The sequence below is a fragment of the Chlamydotis macqueenii genome, chromosome Z (assembly GCF_036417535.1).
Source record: "Chlamydotis macqueenii isolate bChlMac1 chromosome Z, bChlMac1.mat, whole genome shotgun sequence".
Lineage (NCBI taxonomy): Eukaryota > Metazoa > Chordata > Aves > Otidiformes > Otididae > Chlamydotis > Chlamydotis macqueenii.
In genome coordinates, this window is record NC_141593.1 from 3468825 (window position 1) to 3487539 (window position 18715).

The window sequence follows — 18715 nt, forward strand, 5'->3', positions numbered from 1 at the left end:
TCTCCTGGCTCGTTAGAAACAAGCCCCTCTCCTCCCCGACCCTCTCTCCCCTGGCCAAGTCACAGTGGGCATTATTTAGGTTAAATCATGTTTAAGTAACTACATAAATAGTAGGTCGAGTTTGCTTTTTGTCTAGGCTAAGGCTGTTGCTTGGCCCCTTTCTCAACGTACCAGACCAGGAAAACCCTTATTGCTGGAATCTCTCGAAGGGAAACCCTCACCGGGCAGAGCAGCCGTGCCGCCTCAGGAGCAGGGGAAGGTCCTCCAAGCAGAAGGCTCATCCCGCAGGTAACTAGAACAAGCTGCCAAACTTCAATAAGGCAGGTGCAAAAGTCAGCGCTGCAGAGCAAAAATCCTGCCAAGATTGTCTAGCAAGAGGTAACAGCAAGAGGAAGGTGAGGTTTAGTTTCGGGTTGTTTTGTTTTGTTTTTTCCCCTTTGTAGCTTATTCAAGACAGCAAAATGCACTTCAAGTGACATCACTTCACACATCCCGGGTCACCCACTACCATCTGAGCAGACCTCTCTCTCAGCTATAGCATTGAAACTCAGGTGCTCCAATGCAAGTAAAAGACTTCTGAGCTTTCATTCAATTAAGAACAAAATGAGAGTTTCTGAAGTGGGTTCCCTCCGTGAACTGGTTAAAAAGAATAATTGAGGATGTGGGTACACAGGTTCAAGCAATCTAAAAACCAGCATGAATCATCACCTCAAACTCAAAAAAACCCTGCACCGAACTCTCTTAACGGGTTAGAGTAGTAAAACTAAAGCCTGGGAAGTTCTTTTGCTCACTTTTCTGGGCTAAAGCATAATGTCCTTGTGTCCATTTTCCTGTGCAAAAACAACCCTAATAGCAGCTGACATAAAGATTTGAGGATTTAAATATCTACTTCTAGCTGGGAATAACCACTGGCAGAATGAGCATGAAAAAGCTTGTTTCCTCGAGATTTCCAGCTTAGCTTAAGAGATTTAATCACCTGGGTGAGCTTTGGGTGAATCACCTGAACTTTTGTATACCAACTCCAGCCAAGACCTCCCATCATCTTTGTGTGTGCACATCCTTGCTGATAGACCTGGGCTAGCCAACTGCTTTAACTGATTGGACCGGGCTCAGCTTTCCTGGATTGCCTGCACAAAGGTTGTGAAGGGCTTCGGTGAAGACTTCCATACAAAAAGCCCTGCAGACATTTCCAGCAGTGTTACGTGAAGCTAAATTACTGCTTGGGAAAACTGCTTATACCAGGAATGCGAGGCAATGAAGTTCTCTCTTCCCAGCACAATCTGAGTGCAGATGATGGCAGAACAAAAGCCTTCCAGGCTGCCTAAGACCAATGAATCTCACCAGTGACATGGGAAGACCACCAAGAAGAGCCAGGGCATAGTTCAGTTTTCCAGTCTATCTACAGCTGGCCCTTTCCAGCACAAGGCCTTAAAAAAAGACGGAGGTCACAAGCATGTGTCATGCAAGTCACTACAGTTGTTTTACCAGAGACCCTCAATTTAAACTTGCTGCCTGGGCTTAATATGGCTGCTGATTCACAGAGGGAAATGGGCTGCTACTGAGCTTAACCCACCAAAATGGCAGCCTGGCTTCCCGTCCCTACCCAACTCGCCCTCCTAAGGTTGCTCGTACTTCTTCAGGAGGAGACAATGCCCCCTGCAACTTTTTCTTGATCTAGGCAGACAGAAATAAAATATCCACAGCTTGGTTCATTAGAAACACACATAGCTTTTAGGTCATGCTGTATTATTAATAATATATGCTTTAAAAAAAAAAAAGTGTTCTCAAGAAGGAAAGGGAAAAGGAAGGAAGAAAGAAAAACATACATGAGTGGGGGAAGGGGGAAAAAGGACAACAATCTGAGACTTTCAATGGGAATGTCCAAAAATAACACAAACAGGATCTCCCTGCCATCTGCTCCGATCCTCTCTGAATGGCTTTCAAAGCAAAAAGCCTTGCCAAAACCTGACAAACAAAGCACCGAGCATCAGTTTTAATGGAATACCAACACTGCATTCCCCCTTCCCCCTCTTTTTGCTACAGATACACACACCTTCCACACCCCTCCAGTTGCCAAATAAATGACACTATGCAAAAAAATTTGCTTCGGTTACGAAGCTGAATAAACAAGGAATAATTTTGCAAGTGCTCCCATATGTCTCTGCTTCTCTGCTTACAATGGACACTAATAAGATTTGCCATAACTAATTCGTCCTTTCACACCATTACTCTATTCTCTACCTTAAAAAAAAAATAAAATCAATTAAATTCTGCCTATCCCACATGCATTTTTCCACAACTTTCACACAGTTGAAACACAAGGATTTCGACAGCAAAGCCCGTCACAGAGCAGACACTTTTTACTTAGTTTAGGCCCCTCAGTGAGGTTTAAAGGTGAGTTTTACTGAACCTAAAGGAACAGAAAAATGTTTGTTACTTTTTCTCTTTGATTTTTCATTCTCATTTGAAAAATAAGCAAGATGTCTAATGGGAATGATAGGGAACAGGGACACATAAGAGAGTTGCGATCTAGACACCAAAGGCAATGGGATAGTGCGCATAAATTCGGTAGTCGTGACTGCAAAGGCAATGTGCTAGCGAATATAAAACAGAAACTGAAACTCATTAGCTGCAAAAAGCAGCAACTCTCCTGTGCTTCACCTCGGACCGGCTAAGCGGAGCAGACACAAAACAAACACCCAGCAGCAACACCCAGGAATCGATGCAGCCTTCAGCCCATGCTCTGCTTTTAGTCCTTCACAGCTAAAGACAGAGCTGGGATGCAGAGATCTCTGTGAAGGCCATAAGTGGATTTTACTTTGGGGATTTTTATTATTATTGGTTTTTTTTTTTTAATGATTCACATCTCTCCTGATAAATCTGAGAAACAAAAACAAAATTCACACTTCTTTGTTCTGCATTGTTCCCTGTGCTATTGAGATATTTTTATGTGCTAGGAGCACACCTTTGCCAGCGCTGATCAAGTTTGTTTCTTTTTTAAACAACAGAGGCCTAAATTACTTGAACAAACAAAAGAGTTTTCCCTCCCTCTCTCCCCCGCTGCCGACCCCCCCACTGCCGGATCTGCCCCTCCTCCTCCGGCACACAAATGGCCTCACACCAGACGGGATGGAGGGAGGGCTCCCAATTACGCCTCTTTATTAACGAGGGGCCACAATGGGGAAGGGACTGGAGTGGGGTAGGGGACAGACAGCGGCTGCTGGCTCCTTCCCGCCATCCAAAATGGGGAGCAGAGGTCATGGCTAATCTGCTGGATAGAAGCCCGCCAACAAGAGCTTTGGGCCACCTGCCAGCCCATCCCATGCCATGGGGATGCTCCCACTGCCACGTCTGGAAGTGGGCGGCAGGGAGGACCCACAGGGACCTGGGTTGCTTCTTGCAGCCCATGGATGGGGAGAGCTGGAGGGTGGTGGGAGCCTGATGGATGCACCAAGCCACAGGGATCCTTGCTGCGGTTGGGGCAGGGGAAGGTAGGATGCCTTCTCTGGTGGCCCTGAGTGAGACACCTCTGTCTGCCTGTGTTTTCTAGTTGCAAAATGAGGAGGGCCTTAGGAAAGTGCTGAAAACCTACGCTCTTCAGTAGTGTTCAGACACAACAGTTATAGGGTACTACCTTCAATTTTCTGACCGTACCACGCATCATCTAACTCCTTTCTCCATATCTCTCTGGTGATCTATTTTCTTGTGCCACTAGGAAAAATAGGAGGGTATTTTTGAGAAAAAGCTATGGCCAAAATAAAAAATCTTTCCTTCTCCCCTCTTTCAACCTCAGGACACTCTTTGTATTCACCCTTCATCGCTGTGGCATCACACCTGATGATAAACTTCCCAAGTCCCTCAGGCTTCCGATTTACCCATCAGACCCTCTCCAGTGCTGCCCGTGTGGCTGTCTCCATCTGGCAGAGCCCAAATCCCCCTTTCTCTTACCTCACTGTTTAAATTCCTCTCCCACTGGGCTGCCAGCTTTTCCTTTGGAACAAAGCACAGTCCCTGTGAGCAAACATTTCTACCCATCTGTGTCCAGTAGCCACGACAAAACCATCTCCCCTTACTTGCAGAGCCCCCAACAATTTTTCCCCAGATCTCACAACACACTTGACCCCCTTTCTGTATTCTTCTACACTCTCAAAAACTAGATTGGGTCGCTTTGTCCTGGTTTTGGGTTTCTTTATTTGTGGACCTTTATCCCACCTGTGCTCCTTGGGGTCAATCTCTATCTGTGTTTTCACACAAGTGGCTGTGGGCAGGCAGCGAACCTGCAGCCAAGAAGAAGCAAAGGGGATGATAAGGGGAGCATAAAGCATTTCAACTTTTTCTAACCAGGGATTAACACATGGGTTTTAAACAAGGGGACTCCCTTCCCAGCTGACAGCAGCAGCTGCAGCTTCTGACTCGCTCGCAGAGTGGCAGGGAATCGAATCAAAGAGAAAAGAAAAAAGAGGACAACCCTTCCTTGGGGAGTAGGAAACACAATATGAGCTATTCTAAAACCCCTGCAAATACTGGCTTGGTTTTAGGTCAGGGTGTCCTTCCCCCTTCTGTCCCTATCTCTACCCCCCTCTACCTTCTCACAACAAAGGGGAATTGGTATTTTTCAAAATTCTTCTGAAAGCCAACCCGGCAGATGGTTCTTTCCACGCCGGGGAGGGAACAAAAAGAAAAACCTGCCAGGATACACATCAGCGAGATGTGACAAAGATGGGCATGCTGGCTGGCCTCTGACCCAGGGATTTCACAGAGGCCTATTAAACCATGTTGCCAAGATGGACTGAGTCAACTTATATCTCCAGCATGCAGCTGCTGTACCCCACAGGCTCATGCTAAGTTTTATTAGCTTAAGTCAGGCCAGATAGACTGAAAAATGACAAGGTTTCTCTACATTTCCATCCCATCTTTTCAGCACCTGAGGACAATCCCCCATGTCAACATCTTAGCAGGTGGAAGTGAAGTTCAGCAGCCAAATTCACAATGTAATAATACAAAGTTTATTTAGACAGTAATTAGCAACTCTCCTACTTTACCAGAGTCTTATGTACACATCAGTATTATGAACTGCAAATGCAGAAAGTCAAGGGTAAGTCACTGTCAGTCCTTCTATTGCACTCACATTCTTCAGGTTAAGGATCTGGCTGTCCATCACATGCTGTCCTCCCTTTTCTTTCAAACCTCTTCCCTCTAGATGACAACAACAGACAAATTCCCACTCTTTTCAAGGGTGCCGCAAGCAGACCCAAGGGCTCCACATCCCAAGCAACCAAGGTGCCTCCAAGGATGAAGCACGACTTGGTTACATGCCACGTCTGCCAATGAAAGCACAAGGAACAGCAAAGGAACACCGCCCTCCTGCAGAGCTGCCCCATGCTTTGCAAATTCCCATGAAGCACGTTGGCAGTTGCTGTCCCCGAGTGAGTAATAGCAGCTCCTGCCCACGCTGAGAGTCAATGACTTCGGGACAGATCAATCCCTCCCCATCACTCTCTTCCCAGTTCCTCTCACGATCGCTGTGTTGGAGTCACAGAAGGAAACACGCTTTCCCCTCGCACCTTGCCTTCAAATCAGGAATATAATTACAAGTAATGCAATGGAATTAAGACAAGAGAGAGAGAAGGCTGGAGGGAATTCGTCCTAATGAGTACACAAATTATTGAAGAAAAGTATCCTGTGGAAAGCAAGAGGCTGTCTTTGGGAAGACTACTCAGCTGAGCGCTGGTGAATGCAACGTCAGAAAACAGGCAAGACAAATTCATTATCCCCATCTAACCTGCACATACATGGGTTATAAGAAGGAAAAATACATCATCAGTCCAGTACCATGAGTTGCCAGTGGAAGATGCAAGAAAACAAGCGCCTTCAAGCTCCCCACTAATACACATTAGGCAGGATACTGATGTAGGGACTGTCCCTACAGCTGAAAATGCTTTGGTGGGAGGGAGAAATGAGGGCCAATCAAGCTCCTCTTAGTGCTGCTGCTCCCCATGGGAAAAATATCTGCCTCAGATCTATTTTTCTTAGTTTGAAGGGTGAGCTTTCAACAAATTACCCACCTGGAAATACAGCAGGTAAATTTAGATGAAGCTACCCAGGCCAGCACAATATTTTAGCATATACCGGAGCACAGGGGAAACTACTGAAAAAACAGTCCATTTAGAAATTACAGTGTAGGCTCTACCTTGAAGGTATAAGGAAACTATTTCCTACATATCCTCCTGGGAAGCGCTTGCCAAGTGCGTTACAGAAGTGCCTTTTCACAGGAGGACCAGGTGGGGAGCCAGGGACATTGCCCTATGGTGAAGCAAGGGTGTGATCGGTGGTGACACATCTGAGCGTCCACTCAGTCCTCTCCTCCTCAGACAGAGCCATCAGCAAGGAGAAAGAGGCCGTGGCCTCTGGCTTATTTGCTTGTGCCACGGCATTCCTCCTGAGAGCGTTGGGCAAGGCAAAATTACCCACAAATCCCCTCTGGGCTGATTCTCATCTTTCAGCCGTGTGGATGGAGAGTGGCTCACATGAAGCTAAGACGCTGCGAAGTGCTGAAATTCCTCAATGAACCACCCAGGTTTATAGTGGTAGAGTTGTTGTAACATCGATGTCAACAAAAGATATAATCTCTCTCTACAAACCTTGTCACCTAGGTGAGACAGAGAGTCATGAGAAACTGATGAGAAGATAATGAGTCCTCCAGTAAATATTCGTCATTTGACTCTTACCACATTTTAGGGTTTGCAGACCAGAGGGAACAACTAAAGGCAACTAGATCCACCAATTGCATGCTGGCCCCAAAACTCCAACTCCCTCATTTCTGCATCAGGCCCTAACCCTTCTTTGAGATAAATTTTATTTTTAAGCGACCAGTGAAGATGCAGAGAATTAACAATTTGGAAACAAATTAATCAGTTTCATTGAGAAGTAGAAGAGGACCTGTTTCCAGAAGGGCTTGACACTCAGTGTTTGAAGATCAAGCCACCACCTGGGAGACTCAGTTGTGTTATGGTTAAGCAACCACAGCACAGTGAAAAAGGCCCAAGTGTTACCCTGGTCTGTGACAGGTTCCTTGAGTGAGTCACTTAATCTCATTACTCTCTTTCACATACCATACAAAGAGACAAGATGGTTTAATTTCTCCTCCTTTTATTTCTACAGAGCTTGTGATCTTCTTGCAGGGGAACAGGCTCTTCTGATGTCTCCATACAGGCCACAGTAGATACCAACATGCAACAGGAACAGGAGACATGTCTTACAACGAGCCTGCTAGAGACACACTTAGTTCTGCAAATACAGCTGCAGTTGACTGTCCATCTTGAATGACCATGCCCTTATCTTCAGCAATGTTATCTTCCACAGTGACCACAGACCAAGCCACACCTCCGATATGCAAACTCATTTCTGTATTAAGACATCTTAGCCTTTCCACTGTCCCTTTCACTGTTAGCTCACAGCTCCAGGAAAAAAAAAAGAAAATAAACAAAAGAAGATAATAACAAGATATTTTCCTTGATATCACCCCAGAGAAGGAGAATTTTTTTTGCAGGCTGACTATCCTACTTAGAAGCAGTGTCTTCCTACTAGTGCACGCACTATGGTTTGAGAATCCCTCTCCTGATAGCAACCACCTGCATCTTAGAGTCCAAATATAATCATGGTGTAGAAATAGCACTTTGTGTCCTGAAATTAAGGAGCCAAGTGCAATTGGTCTAATTCGTGGTAGAGGTCATGGCAAGAAACAGAAAATAATGCTCTTACAAAAACACAAACTAACTGGACTTGCCTTCGAGGGTCACATATCAAATGGAATAATTTTAAGGTTCAGGAGTTGGAAAAGTCTCAGCATTAAAAAGCAAAACAATGCATGTTTACTCTGGATTATTTTTAGACTGGTTTCCTAAGGAAACGAGGCTAACGTGATCACACCATATTTGTGTGTATGCGAATACACACACAAACTCCTTGCCTGCCTGCATCACCCTCTCCTCAAAGTTTTGGGAATATTTTGACCAATTTTTATCAAATTTGATGGAAAAATCTTTGAGATAGGATATTCAAAAACGTTTTGTTCAAGTTGTTCTCTGACTAGAAGAAAGGGACCTCTGAAGGGCTCCCAAAGAGGGCTTGACCAGCAAGCTCACTCATCATTAGACACTAGAGAAGCCATATAAGAGGAAAGTGGTCAGAAACCAATTTTCATAAGTTTCAGTGCTCATAGAAAAAGAAGAAAAAAAAAATAACAAGCTAAGGGCACCAAGTGAAGCCTCTCTTTCTATTCAAATGAACTCAAGACAAGTCCATCATGCAGTCCCACTGACTGCAGGGGAGTGTGGGCAGCGAGAAGCCTGGCTGGGAATGAAGCACATGAAGGATTAGACCTGACCTGAGGGGGGTAGCTAGGTGTGCATGTGTGTATGTGTGCAGAAAAGGGATTGAAGATGAAAAAGCTGAAGGTAAATCAGAAGGTATCTGTGGTCAGGCATGCCTGTAAGAAGAGGAGGGGGAGTATTGTATGAAAAGCTGATGCTGGAGAAACACAAACATGCACATGAAGGACTAATAACCTTGTCCATTCCAAAATCTCTCTGTAGATGAAGACAAAAGAGTACGGAGGTTTGCATCTCTGGGTGCACGTGCCAGTGTGTCGTGTCTCCAGCACATCTCTGCTGGCCTGGAGGCGATGGTGCTTTCGAAACACAACCAGCAAGCATTGACTTTGCCAAGCCTTTATGAGGCTGCCTTTATGAGCAGCACCTGTCCCCTCCTGCAATTCGGTGGCAGGGACTGGACCTCCATCTTCCCTATACTGGTCCCATTTGCTTCCTCGCTAAAGCCCTGCAACATGTCTTCAACTCCAAAATCAGCACTGTGGACATTTTGTCACGATTTGAAAAGAGAGGTGCAGCACAAACAAAAAAGAATATGTCACAGAGAGCCATCGAAACTTCATCATGGGAGGGACTGCTGCAAAACAAAACCTGTCTTCGACACGGATGACCTCCACAAGCCCTGGTCATATGGCAGCTAATCAAATACAGTAAGTCTTCCTCATTTGACACAACACGTTAGGCAGTAAAAGCCTGCTTAGATTTCCCCAGCCCATCCCTTCACTGCCAGACATTTTGCTTCTTTATGAAATACTTGACTACATAAAAAAAAAAAAAAAAAAAAAGTCACAACTCTTTGGGAGCAGACAGACAGTGAGGGATGGGGATCAGCTGGCTCAGAGCATCGAGCTGGAAAAGAAACTCTGCCTTATTCCTGTCACAAGACATCCACGACAAGATTCAAGACAGACACTGCTCTAGCAGGCTTTGGAAAAGAAGAAGGAAGGGTAAGAGTTGGGATCCAGCCCTCCCCACTCTTCACAGGAAGGACTGAACTACCTTCAGGAGGGACCAGCCTCCTCCAGGTGACTACTAGGGGCCCAAGAAGACTCAGCTCCCAGTCTGGGCACCTCAGGTGCCTTCAGAGACCAAGATGAACCTGAGCCTGTGTGGTTCTCAGCTTGTAGTGAAATAGTTCTCCTAAGCTCTGAAGTTGTTCCAAAGAAATTCATTCCTGTTCTTCTTCTAGGGGGAGTCCGAGGTGGTTGTGGTGGGACAGCACCAAACTGCAGCTGTTTCGTCTATGCCTTCAACAATGTGGTAGAAAGAAAAGCTAGCCAAAAATAAACCTGGGATGAATATCAAAGAGCTGAATTTGTGTAGCTTTGCACCCGTACGTTTGTGCAAAAAGGCTGTAAAACTGCCAGGAGCCTCGTGCCTGTTAAAGCAGCTCTGAATTGGTCTCTCAGCTGCTGAAAAGCCAGTTTCACCTTACATGCAACTAGAAGAAGACGTCTCACTGTGCTGGCATTTCTGGGGCTCTACTGCTATTCCATAGCTTGGTCAAAGACTGAGGTTTACATTGCTGGTGTGAGTATCAGCTGCCTGCCACCAGCATCATCTACAACAGTCTCAAGGCTTTGCTAAGCAAAAGTGAGGACCAAACCAGCACAAAAACAGGTCCAGGCTGAAGCAGCAATGAGGGCTCCAACCTTCAAAAAATAAAGAAAAATCAAAGCCTGCCAGTTCCAGCAGGTACCACCACAAATGTGCAAGTGCCTCCTCCTTGCTAAGCCACACACAGCACATGGAGCAAGCATTTACGTCAGCTCCCTGAGCCATGTGGAAGAGCAATGGGAAGAGCTGACTCAGAGGACATCTCACACGGGGATGCCCTTAGCAAAGAGGAATAAGCATGCACTATGAGCAATTGGATAATCATGCACACAAACCGCCGGGGAGAGGAGTCCGGCAAAAGGGTAATCCGACAAGAGCTGCGGATGCACATGAGAACCTGGAGGAAAGTGCGATGTGCAGTCAACAATACAGAGAAGGGGGAAGGAGAAGGGAAAGGGGAGCGTTCATGATCTTCTGAAAGAACGAGGGGTGCAAAGGGAAAAGCAGGCGAATGAGAGAGTCCTCCAGGAAAGTTGAACCGCAGGAGAAAGTTGCCTGCGTGGGGCAGAGAAAAGGAAGACGGCAAGTTGAATTTCAAGGGGAAAAGTGCTAGAACCATTTCCTGTGGAGAAACAACAAATACCTACAGGAACTCAAAGAAAAAAAAAAAAGTTGCAAGAAAAATCCAAGGATAGAGTTTCCTCTGACTGCACACAAGGAAGCTTTACTTCAAATAGACTTGCTGCCACGTGTCTCTCAGCAATAAAATGCATTCACCCATCCCAAGCTTTCAAAAAAACCTACTGCAATAATAATTACAAAAAAAAAATAAAAAAAGAGTTTATATCTCCCAGAGAAGGACATTATACATATGATGGAAGCTCCAAAGAAGCTTTGTCAGGCTATGCTTAAAGAAGGAAAGGGGGGAAATGAAGTATTTGCAAACATAAGAAAATAGACAGGGCAGCAAATGCAAGGAGGGGAAACAAACAAAAAAAAAAAAGGGAAATAAAACAAAACTAAGGAAATAATGGTCAACCGGGGCTTGTTAAATGCGACATGACCGGCAGGGAATGCTGATGGATTGCTTCATTGCGTTTGGTGCCACACTTTCAGTGCCTGTCCAGACTAACAACATGTTCTCTTACCCTAAGGAAAAGGCACCTTTAGTGATGCTGAGGATGCTGGACTTGAGCAACCCTGCTGCAGGTGGAAAAGCAGTGGCTGCAGGGCTCACCAACATGACAGCAGGACATCATTTGGGCTCCTGGGTTTTTCTTCCCTCCCTCTACCATCAGACTACATGAAATGGAGCCATTTGTGGGTTTAGAAGTGGCAAGGGTTCAGCCCACTCCATCCCCAGGTGCTGAAGGGTTGAAAGAAGAGCAAATGCTTACAAAACGTTTGTGCGCTTTCCAACTGCCACACGGACAGACCAAGCTACAATTCACCTTCCGAGTAGCCCCAGGAAAGGGTTTAGGAAATGACCTTCACCCTTTTCAAGAACGGGAAGCTGATGTGAAACTTGACATGGCCACAACTTAAAAAGCAACCCCAAAAAGCTGTTGGGTTGAGGCCAAGCACTCAAGGTGGCAGAGCAAAGTTTCCCAGCGCTGATGCTCTCTCACCCTCTGCCTCCCTCCCCGCTCCGGGGCGTCAGCAACCACACCCAGCCAGATCCTCTCCTGGATTCCCTCCCCTCCCATTCATGATTGCATAACATCCCCCCCCCCCCCGCCCCAGGCGACTGCTCACACAGAAAAGCAACATGAGGAAAGTATTTAATGTATGTTTACATCTTTTAATATAGTGTAGCAGCTGGAATCAAAGGCAAAAAAAAAAAAAAAAAACAAAAAACAAACCAACCCAGGCCTTGGCACATGAGCAGCACAGTGCTCTGCAGAGCCCCCTTCTAATCACCGCCGCTCCCTGGACCACAGCTTTAGAAATCAGGCACTAGCCCCTACTGCCTAATTAGTAGAGCAATAGAAAGCTTAGGAACAGGCATATCTTCTTCCTCCCTAAGTGGCCACTGAATAAATGCTATATCCCCAGTTCACAGTCCCTTTTAACATTGCTGGCATTACCAGTCCTTTGTGTACCCACATGCTGTTACTTAAATTGCTTCCATGTTTTCATTACTTGCCCTCTGTGCTGTGTGTATTGAAACTCCTGCAAGAATGCTGAAGTGGTATTTCAAAGCACTGGGGACGACTGGAGATGTGGCTGAAATTATTATGCAACAAACTTAAGTGATTTTTCAAGTCCTGATAGAGTTTACTCCTCCTCGGGAGGAAAGATAAATTCATGTGGTATACCATGAGGTGCAGGAGAACCCATCACACCCACTGGAGACACAAGCATGGCACTTGCAGCTCAGATTATGCTCAGCTCTCCACCCTTACGTATGGGTCTGTTGGGCCTGGATATATGCCCTGCACCCATAAACAAGGTGGTAAACTCAAATAAAGATGCTGCTTTCATGTGTAAGGGGAATGTGTCCCTTGGGTCAAACACTCTTGGCAAGAATTCACGGAGGACAGTGGAGTGACGCCAGCTGAAGATCTGCCCCATTAGTTTAAATGCCCTGTTCCCTGCTGCTGGTAGCTGCTTTTCTGGAGTTTGTGCTGATTAAAGCAACAGGCAATCAACCAGCCTAACTCTGAAATACCAAAACTGCCAGAATCATTTAAATGTGACAAGCACTTTTTTTTTTCTTAACCACTACCACAGCTCGCAACAGTTCTGCAAGTATATGCAGAAGGTACCTGCACACTCCTCTCTCCTGGGGAAACCCACAGGTGGACCCCTATCTCCATTCAAATTTGAACTTGCTCTTTCCTCCTATCTTCCCCCCCCAAAATCTCTAACTGTCATAAGACACATGCATCAGCCATGAAAGTAATAGCACTGCCACCACTGGAACCCTTCTCCCACTGATTTCCAGTCTCCCTCTCCTGTAGTGCCTTTCATCACCCCTTGGTACGAGATGTTCACCGCCACAATGTCCTGCAACCCACAAGCTAAGAAAAGGTGGTATGCAAAATCCCTTCGACTTCAAGGATGCAGGGTATTTTCCATCCAGGTGATGGGGGCTACAGGCCTCCAGGCATCAAACCCCTTGAGATCTCAGCACTGGGGTCCTCTGGATCCCTGCTGGGGACCTCTCTGCCACAGCCCCAGCTCAGCAGCTGCCACGCGGCAGCCGTTTGGTGTTATGCTAATGGATGCACTGGTGCGGAGGCTCTCTCTCCATCTGCTCAGAGCATCCACCTGCTGGGTTTTTTTTGTTGTTTTTTTTTTGTTTTATTTGGTTTGGTTTGGTTTGGTTTAATGGCCAGATTAGGCCAGTGCTGTCCCAAAGCGCTTTCAGCCTGCTCACGGGGCATGAACACAGCAACAGTCAGCTCAGACCTCACAGCACAAGTGCAAGCTGGATGCAGCCACATTTGGGCCATTATCCACCGCCTTCAGTCTCCTTAAGTCTCACCCTGAGCATAACTACACTACAAGGTGCTTTTTGTTGTCATTGTTGGGGTTGGGGTTTTTTTTGTTTTTTTTTTTAACACATAGCTTCCTTATAGTTAGCTTTATTTATTTAACCTTTTTGGACGGTCACATGGAGGAATCAACATACCTTTCACACCCATCTGACTCAGTGATAAATAGAAATGAAAGCTCCGATTTCTAAACAGTCATATTCTCCATGGTCCATGCACAGCGGGCAGTGGTTTGCTAGTCTTTTTCTCTCCTTGCACGGCCATGGAGGGATTGCTTGTGACACCTTTGCTGTTACCAAGCATGGTCTCACACAACCGTTAATTGCCCTGAGACCTCTGCAAGTATTCAGGGAGGAAGGGGGAGTGGAAATAAGATATTGTTGAGTGCTAAGAAGAGAGCTCATCCTTCTCAATAGATGGGAAAATCTCTTATCTGTCTATCATAGGGCCAAACCTCTACTATGCTAAAAAAGATATTTTTTATCATGCACATGGAGTATGCCATTTAGCAGGATTCTAATTAAAAAAAAAAAAAAACACCCTTGATTTCAGCTTTCAGCTGAATTTCAATTTCAATTTCAGCTTCTAAGAGAAATACTCTCAGAGTGAGCAATGTTAATCTCCCTGGGCTCTGCCTTGAGTCAGTGGGAAACGTTGATGCTTCAGAAAGCGATTTACAGTGGTCAGACTTTTGGTCTAAGTCAGCCTGCCAAGGAGCAGGTCTCTAGAGAGAGTCATTGGCAATTAGCCTCCTCAAGGCTTAAAGTAGCCCTTTGAGCATCTATCACCTGCATAAGGTATGGGAGAAGCGCGGACCTTCTGCACTGTGAGGGATTCAAGGTGCATAAGCAGGAAAGCCCAGTTATCCACGAAGCTGGTGGATGTCTACATCCCAGATGAATTTGTCCAGGTTTTGGAGATACTCATGGATCTTTCATCAAATCTAGGTTCCTGTCTGAACTCATCACAATGCCCACAGGTTGCTAAGGAGGCAAAAGTGAAGTATTCATACTATGATAAAGCCTCAACCCAGCCAAAGCTCCTTTGTCTAACACCTTGGACAGAAAACATCACTACACCCAAAATAACATGAGTAATCACCAGGTGTTCCTCCCCTCACCAGTGCTGCTTGAAACATTTGAACTAAATTTGGTTTAAAGACTTAAGTGTAGGGCACATTACTGAAAAATCAAGCCAATTGCAAAACAAAAGGGTGCTCCTGAAAACAGCTCATACAAAGAAAATATTTTCTTTTCCTCTCCCTCTTCCTCTCCTTCACTAAATTAAAAAAAAAAAAAAAAAAAAAAAAAAAAATCAATTTTTACCCAAACTTAGAAGTAGTAAAAAATTTCTCTCCATAAGGATATTTCAAGAAAATGATACGCATCTGGAAGAAAATGAGACTTACAATGGAAGTATTTTCTGAAGCATAACTACAGTGTTGCTAGCACAATGTTGTAATCAAGAATAATGGAGCCCTTCGCCCGATATACAGGAATGGATTCAATTGTTCGCCATGCACATACCTGTATTTTCAAAATGTAGTTGAAAGCTTTAACTGCCAAAAGGCTCAAGCATTAGCGCTGAGACACAAAGCAGTTTAGAAGTGGGCTCCTTCATTTCTCACTCACGTAATGATTAATCTTAAATCTCAATTACACACAAAAATACAGGAGGCACAGCTGAAGTTTCGATCCCCTCTGAATTGGTTCTTCTGAAGGATAGCTCAAGATCATCCCCGCAGCGTACGTGGCAGTGCTGGGTGATACCCGCCCTGTATCACCTCCTCTGCGGCCAAGCATGGCTTTCCAAACCTTGCCAAGGTTATGCCTCAGACACAAAGTGTGTGAGCAGGTTCAATCCTACCCTCTCCCACTGCTTTCAGGAAAAAGAGGAAATATGGGAAAGAATAGGACTTACCTTCTTTTTGGAGTGTGATCTGTCCTCCTCTTTAGCTGCTTTGCTATTTTTCCCAGCTCTGGAAAGCTTCTGCTCCCCAGACTGCTTGATGGTGATTTTGATCTCGGGAGGGCAAATATAGTTCTCCAAGTTCTTTGGGGGCTTCTTAGCTCTCTTGGTGGTCTGGATCTTTAGTTTTAAACTCCCCTCCGTGAAGTTAGCCTCCTTGATGGAAAACTCCTGCTCCTCCAGGCCGTCTCCTGCCACCCATTTCTCACTGTCTGCATTGGAAGTGGAATCCACATCTCTCCCAGAACCCAGCTCATCCTCTTCCTCAGGCTCCAACCGCTCGCCACTCACCGGGATCCCTTTCCCCGAGCCCGTCACAGGCAGCATCGTCTCCCCGGAGCAGCCAGAGGCGGGCGGAGGCTTCGCAGAGGTGACAGTGGCTGGCAGAAAGTCTGCCTCTCCCCCTCTTTGCCGGGAGCTGCTCAAGGTCTCCCTGGGCTCCATAGCAGTATCGCAGTGCCCTGGAGTTTTATTAGCAGGAAGGGGAGCACAGGAGGTGATGAGAAGAGCAAGGGCAAGTACGATCCCCCGGGATAAGTGGAAACTGTCCACCGAATTCAACGTCCCAATCGCCCAGAGGCTGCAAGGAGCTCAGAAGAGACCAAATCTGCCACTGTCAAAAGAAAGGAGAAGAAAAAAAGGAAGTTAGGATGCATATACGTATGAAACGTGTAGAGATGACTGAAAAGGGGCACACTTGGGCTTCCCCTGCAGCATCTCAGGGACCTTCCTTGAAGCAAAATGGGAACTGCGGTGGGTCGGCATTTCTGGGGGCTGGATCTGGTATAACAAAGTGAGGAACTATAGCCACATGTATTACTAAGTTGATGAAAATAGATATGTGAAAACCAACAAAAACGGTGTATAAATGCAAACACCTTGGGAAATAAATGAGGGGATAAGCAGCTCTCCACACCCATGAACTTCCTCGTTGTTTCAAAGTGCTCACTGTCACAAGGTTTTTTTAGAGGGGAGAGGGAAGAAGACGCTTGCCTCAGATTAAACAGTAACCCAATGATGAGAGCACAGAAAACACGGTGTTGCCCTATGAATCAGGCTGAAGAGTTTCAGACTCTGTATTTCCCCACTTCCCAGGCAAGAGAGAGATGTCCTTGGCTGCCAACTATTCTGTAGGGGACTCTGTTTTGGATGAATTATTCAGTGCATTGGGCCAGGCACACACTACCTGCAGCTCAAGACACTCCCTGGGATGCTGGAAGTGCAGGAGGATCCATCTGAGCCTCTTACAGGGCATGTCAGGGACCTGAGTATTGCGGATGATGGAGAAAAAACAAACTCAATGTTTTCCAGAGTTCCTCATGCCCTTGGGTACCACTGCTCTGTGGCAAAGGCTTGGGCCAACTGAAGCAATGACTGTGCTCTAATCCTTTCAAATGTGGGCTTTCTTTAAAATATCACAGATTGAACCCTTTGAGATGGAAACACTCATGTTCATTGCCTTAAAAATCTTGGCCAAGTTAATGGGAGAAGCTGTGAATGTTCAACTGAGGCAAAAGATGTATCACCCATTATATAGAAAGGCTAATCCAAATTCCAAACATTGAGTTAAAAAAAAAAAATACACACAGGATGATTTTAAAGGTGTTGAGGTGCTTTCATAGATCTTCCCTAAAATTCTCCTTATAGCTTTCCCCCCCATCACAGCAAGCCAGTTTAAGCTACAAAATTAGCAGAAAAGTATCTCAGAGAAAAACTAAGATATTTTCTTCTGCTTTAGCAGAAACAGCTCTCTGGTGTGTCAAAGGAGTATCAGTTCTGGCATATGCAGAAGGAAACAAGAAGGGTCTGCCAGGAGTAGGTGCTGGGGGTGCAAACCTACTCTTTAAACAGTAGCTCCCTGCTAGATGAGCTCTGCCACATTACCAAACCCCAGCCCTCAACTAACTGCAAGCAAGATCTGAGCACAGCCTGGGGTTTCCCAGGTCATTCTTAGTAGCAATAAACCGTAAAGGAGAAACAAAAAGGATCTTGCTACGTATCACCAAATCATAACAGCATTGTCAGTGGAGACTACTCTAAGGCATAGCTCACCCAGGAAAATCACATGCCCTTGTACCACTGGCTTCTTTCTGCTTTTTAAAAATACCTTGCATGAACTTAAAATTCAAAATGAATTATTAACAAGCACCTTTTATCACTTATATATCCATATTTCCACTGAAGTATGGCCATGGGTCACTTATCTGACCCTGGCACATATGGCTACTAACAAAAAGTCCTAACCATCCCAGAGCTCCCTGAAATCATTGAGTGACCTCCACTCGGGTCCTAGCAGACACACATTCAAATAAAGTTCCCATAAACAGCATAAGCAGATAGCTCATGCAGAAGGAAAAAAAAAAAACAAACCAAACAACAAAACAAACAAACAAAGAGAAAAGGAAGAACTACCATGGAGCCTGAACTGCCATCTGGCCTTAGAGGTGGTTTTTGTAGCTCACAGTAGATAGAAATACACCATAAAAACACTTATGCTTACATCTTATTTCCCAGAGCTGCTACCACCCATCTCATTTACAGTGATCCTGAAAAACTAACAGACCCAAGGTCTCCTGCACGCCTGCCTTGACTCACCCTATGATCAGCAAGTCTCTTCCTTTGACCACTTGTGAACCAAGCATGATGCTTACCTCATTCAAACCTATTGTAGGGTGGGTTAGTTAATGCCCTTACATAGTTTTGAACCCAAGTGTTTACCATGTGGTAGTCGCTAATTACTAACGCAATTAGTACATTAAAGCCACCCAGTTGCAAGGAGCTGCTCCACCTCATTGACCAACCTTGCACCTTGCCTCTCCCTTGTGCCTATGGAGGTGATGGGAGGCTTACCTTCCTCTTCCAAGTGGTCCAATCAAAAAAAAAAAAAAGAAGAACTAACATTTTGCATTGTTAATCTCCGTGGGGAGGGGTGCAATGTACGCACACTCCTGGGCTGTAACACAAACACAAGGTGGTAAAAGCTTGGCAGTGCAGCATTCCAGGGAGTTACAGCTCTGGTATGCACGCATGTACAATGGGCACTGTGTGCTGGCCTCCGCCCACAGGCTTTTAACCTCTCTTGCTGCTGGTAAAAAATAGAGCAGGCTTCTGGCAGACAGCATCTAGCTCAGCAAGCAGGGCAGCAGGATGAGTCTGCAGCCACCAAGGGCACAGGGAAGGGACCACAGCCACTGGTGTAATAAACCAACCCACCTAGGAGCCTATGTTGAGCAGGAGATGAAATAAAACTCATGGCTCTGAGCTGGAAAGGGTCTTTCAGGTTATGAATCATGGGGAAAT

The 18715-nt window shown here is 45.6% G+C and overlaps 1 protein-coding gene across 3 annotated transcripts in view; it reads right to left on the reverse strand.

Annotated features, from left to right (window-relative positions):
• Positions 1-18715, reverse strand: part of SETBP1 (SET binding protein 1) — a 261815-nt gene that overhangs the window by 229075 nt on the left and 14025 nt on the right. For all 3 annotated transcript variants that reach the window (XM_086769922.1, XM_086769923.1, XM_086769924.1), the window contains exon 2: positions 15368-16028. In XM_086769922.1, the coding sequence (XP_086626048.1) occupies positions 15368-15859 (492 nt within the window). In that variant the 5' untranslated portion in view covers positions 15860-16028. The remainder of the gene's footprint in view (positions 1-15367; positions 16029-18715) is intronic.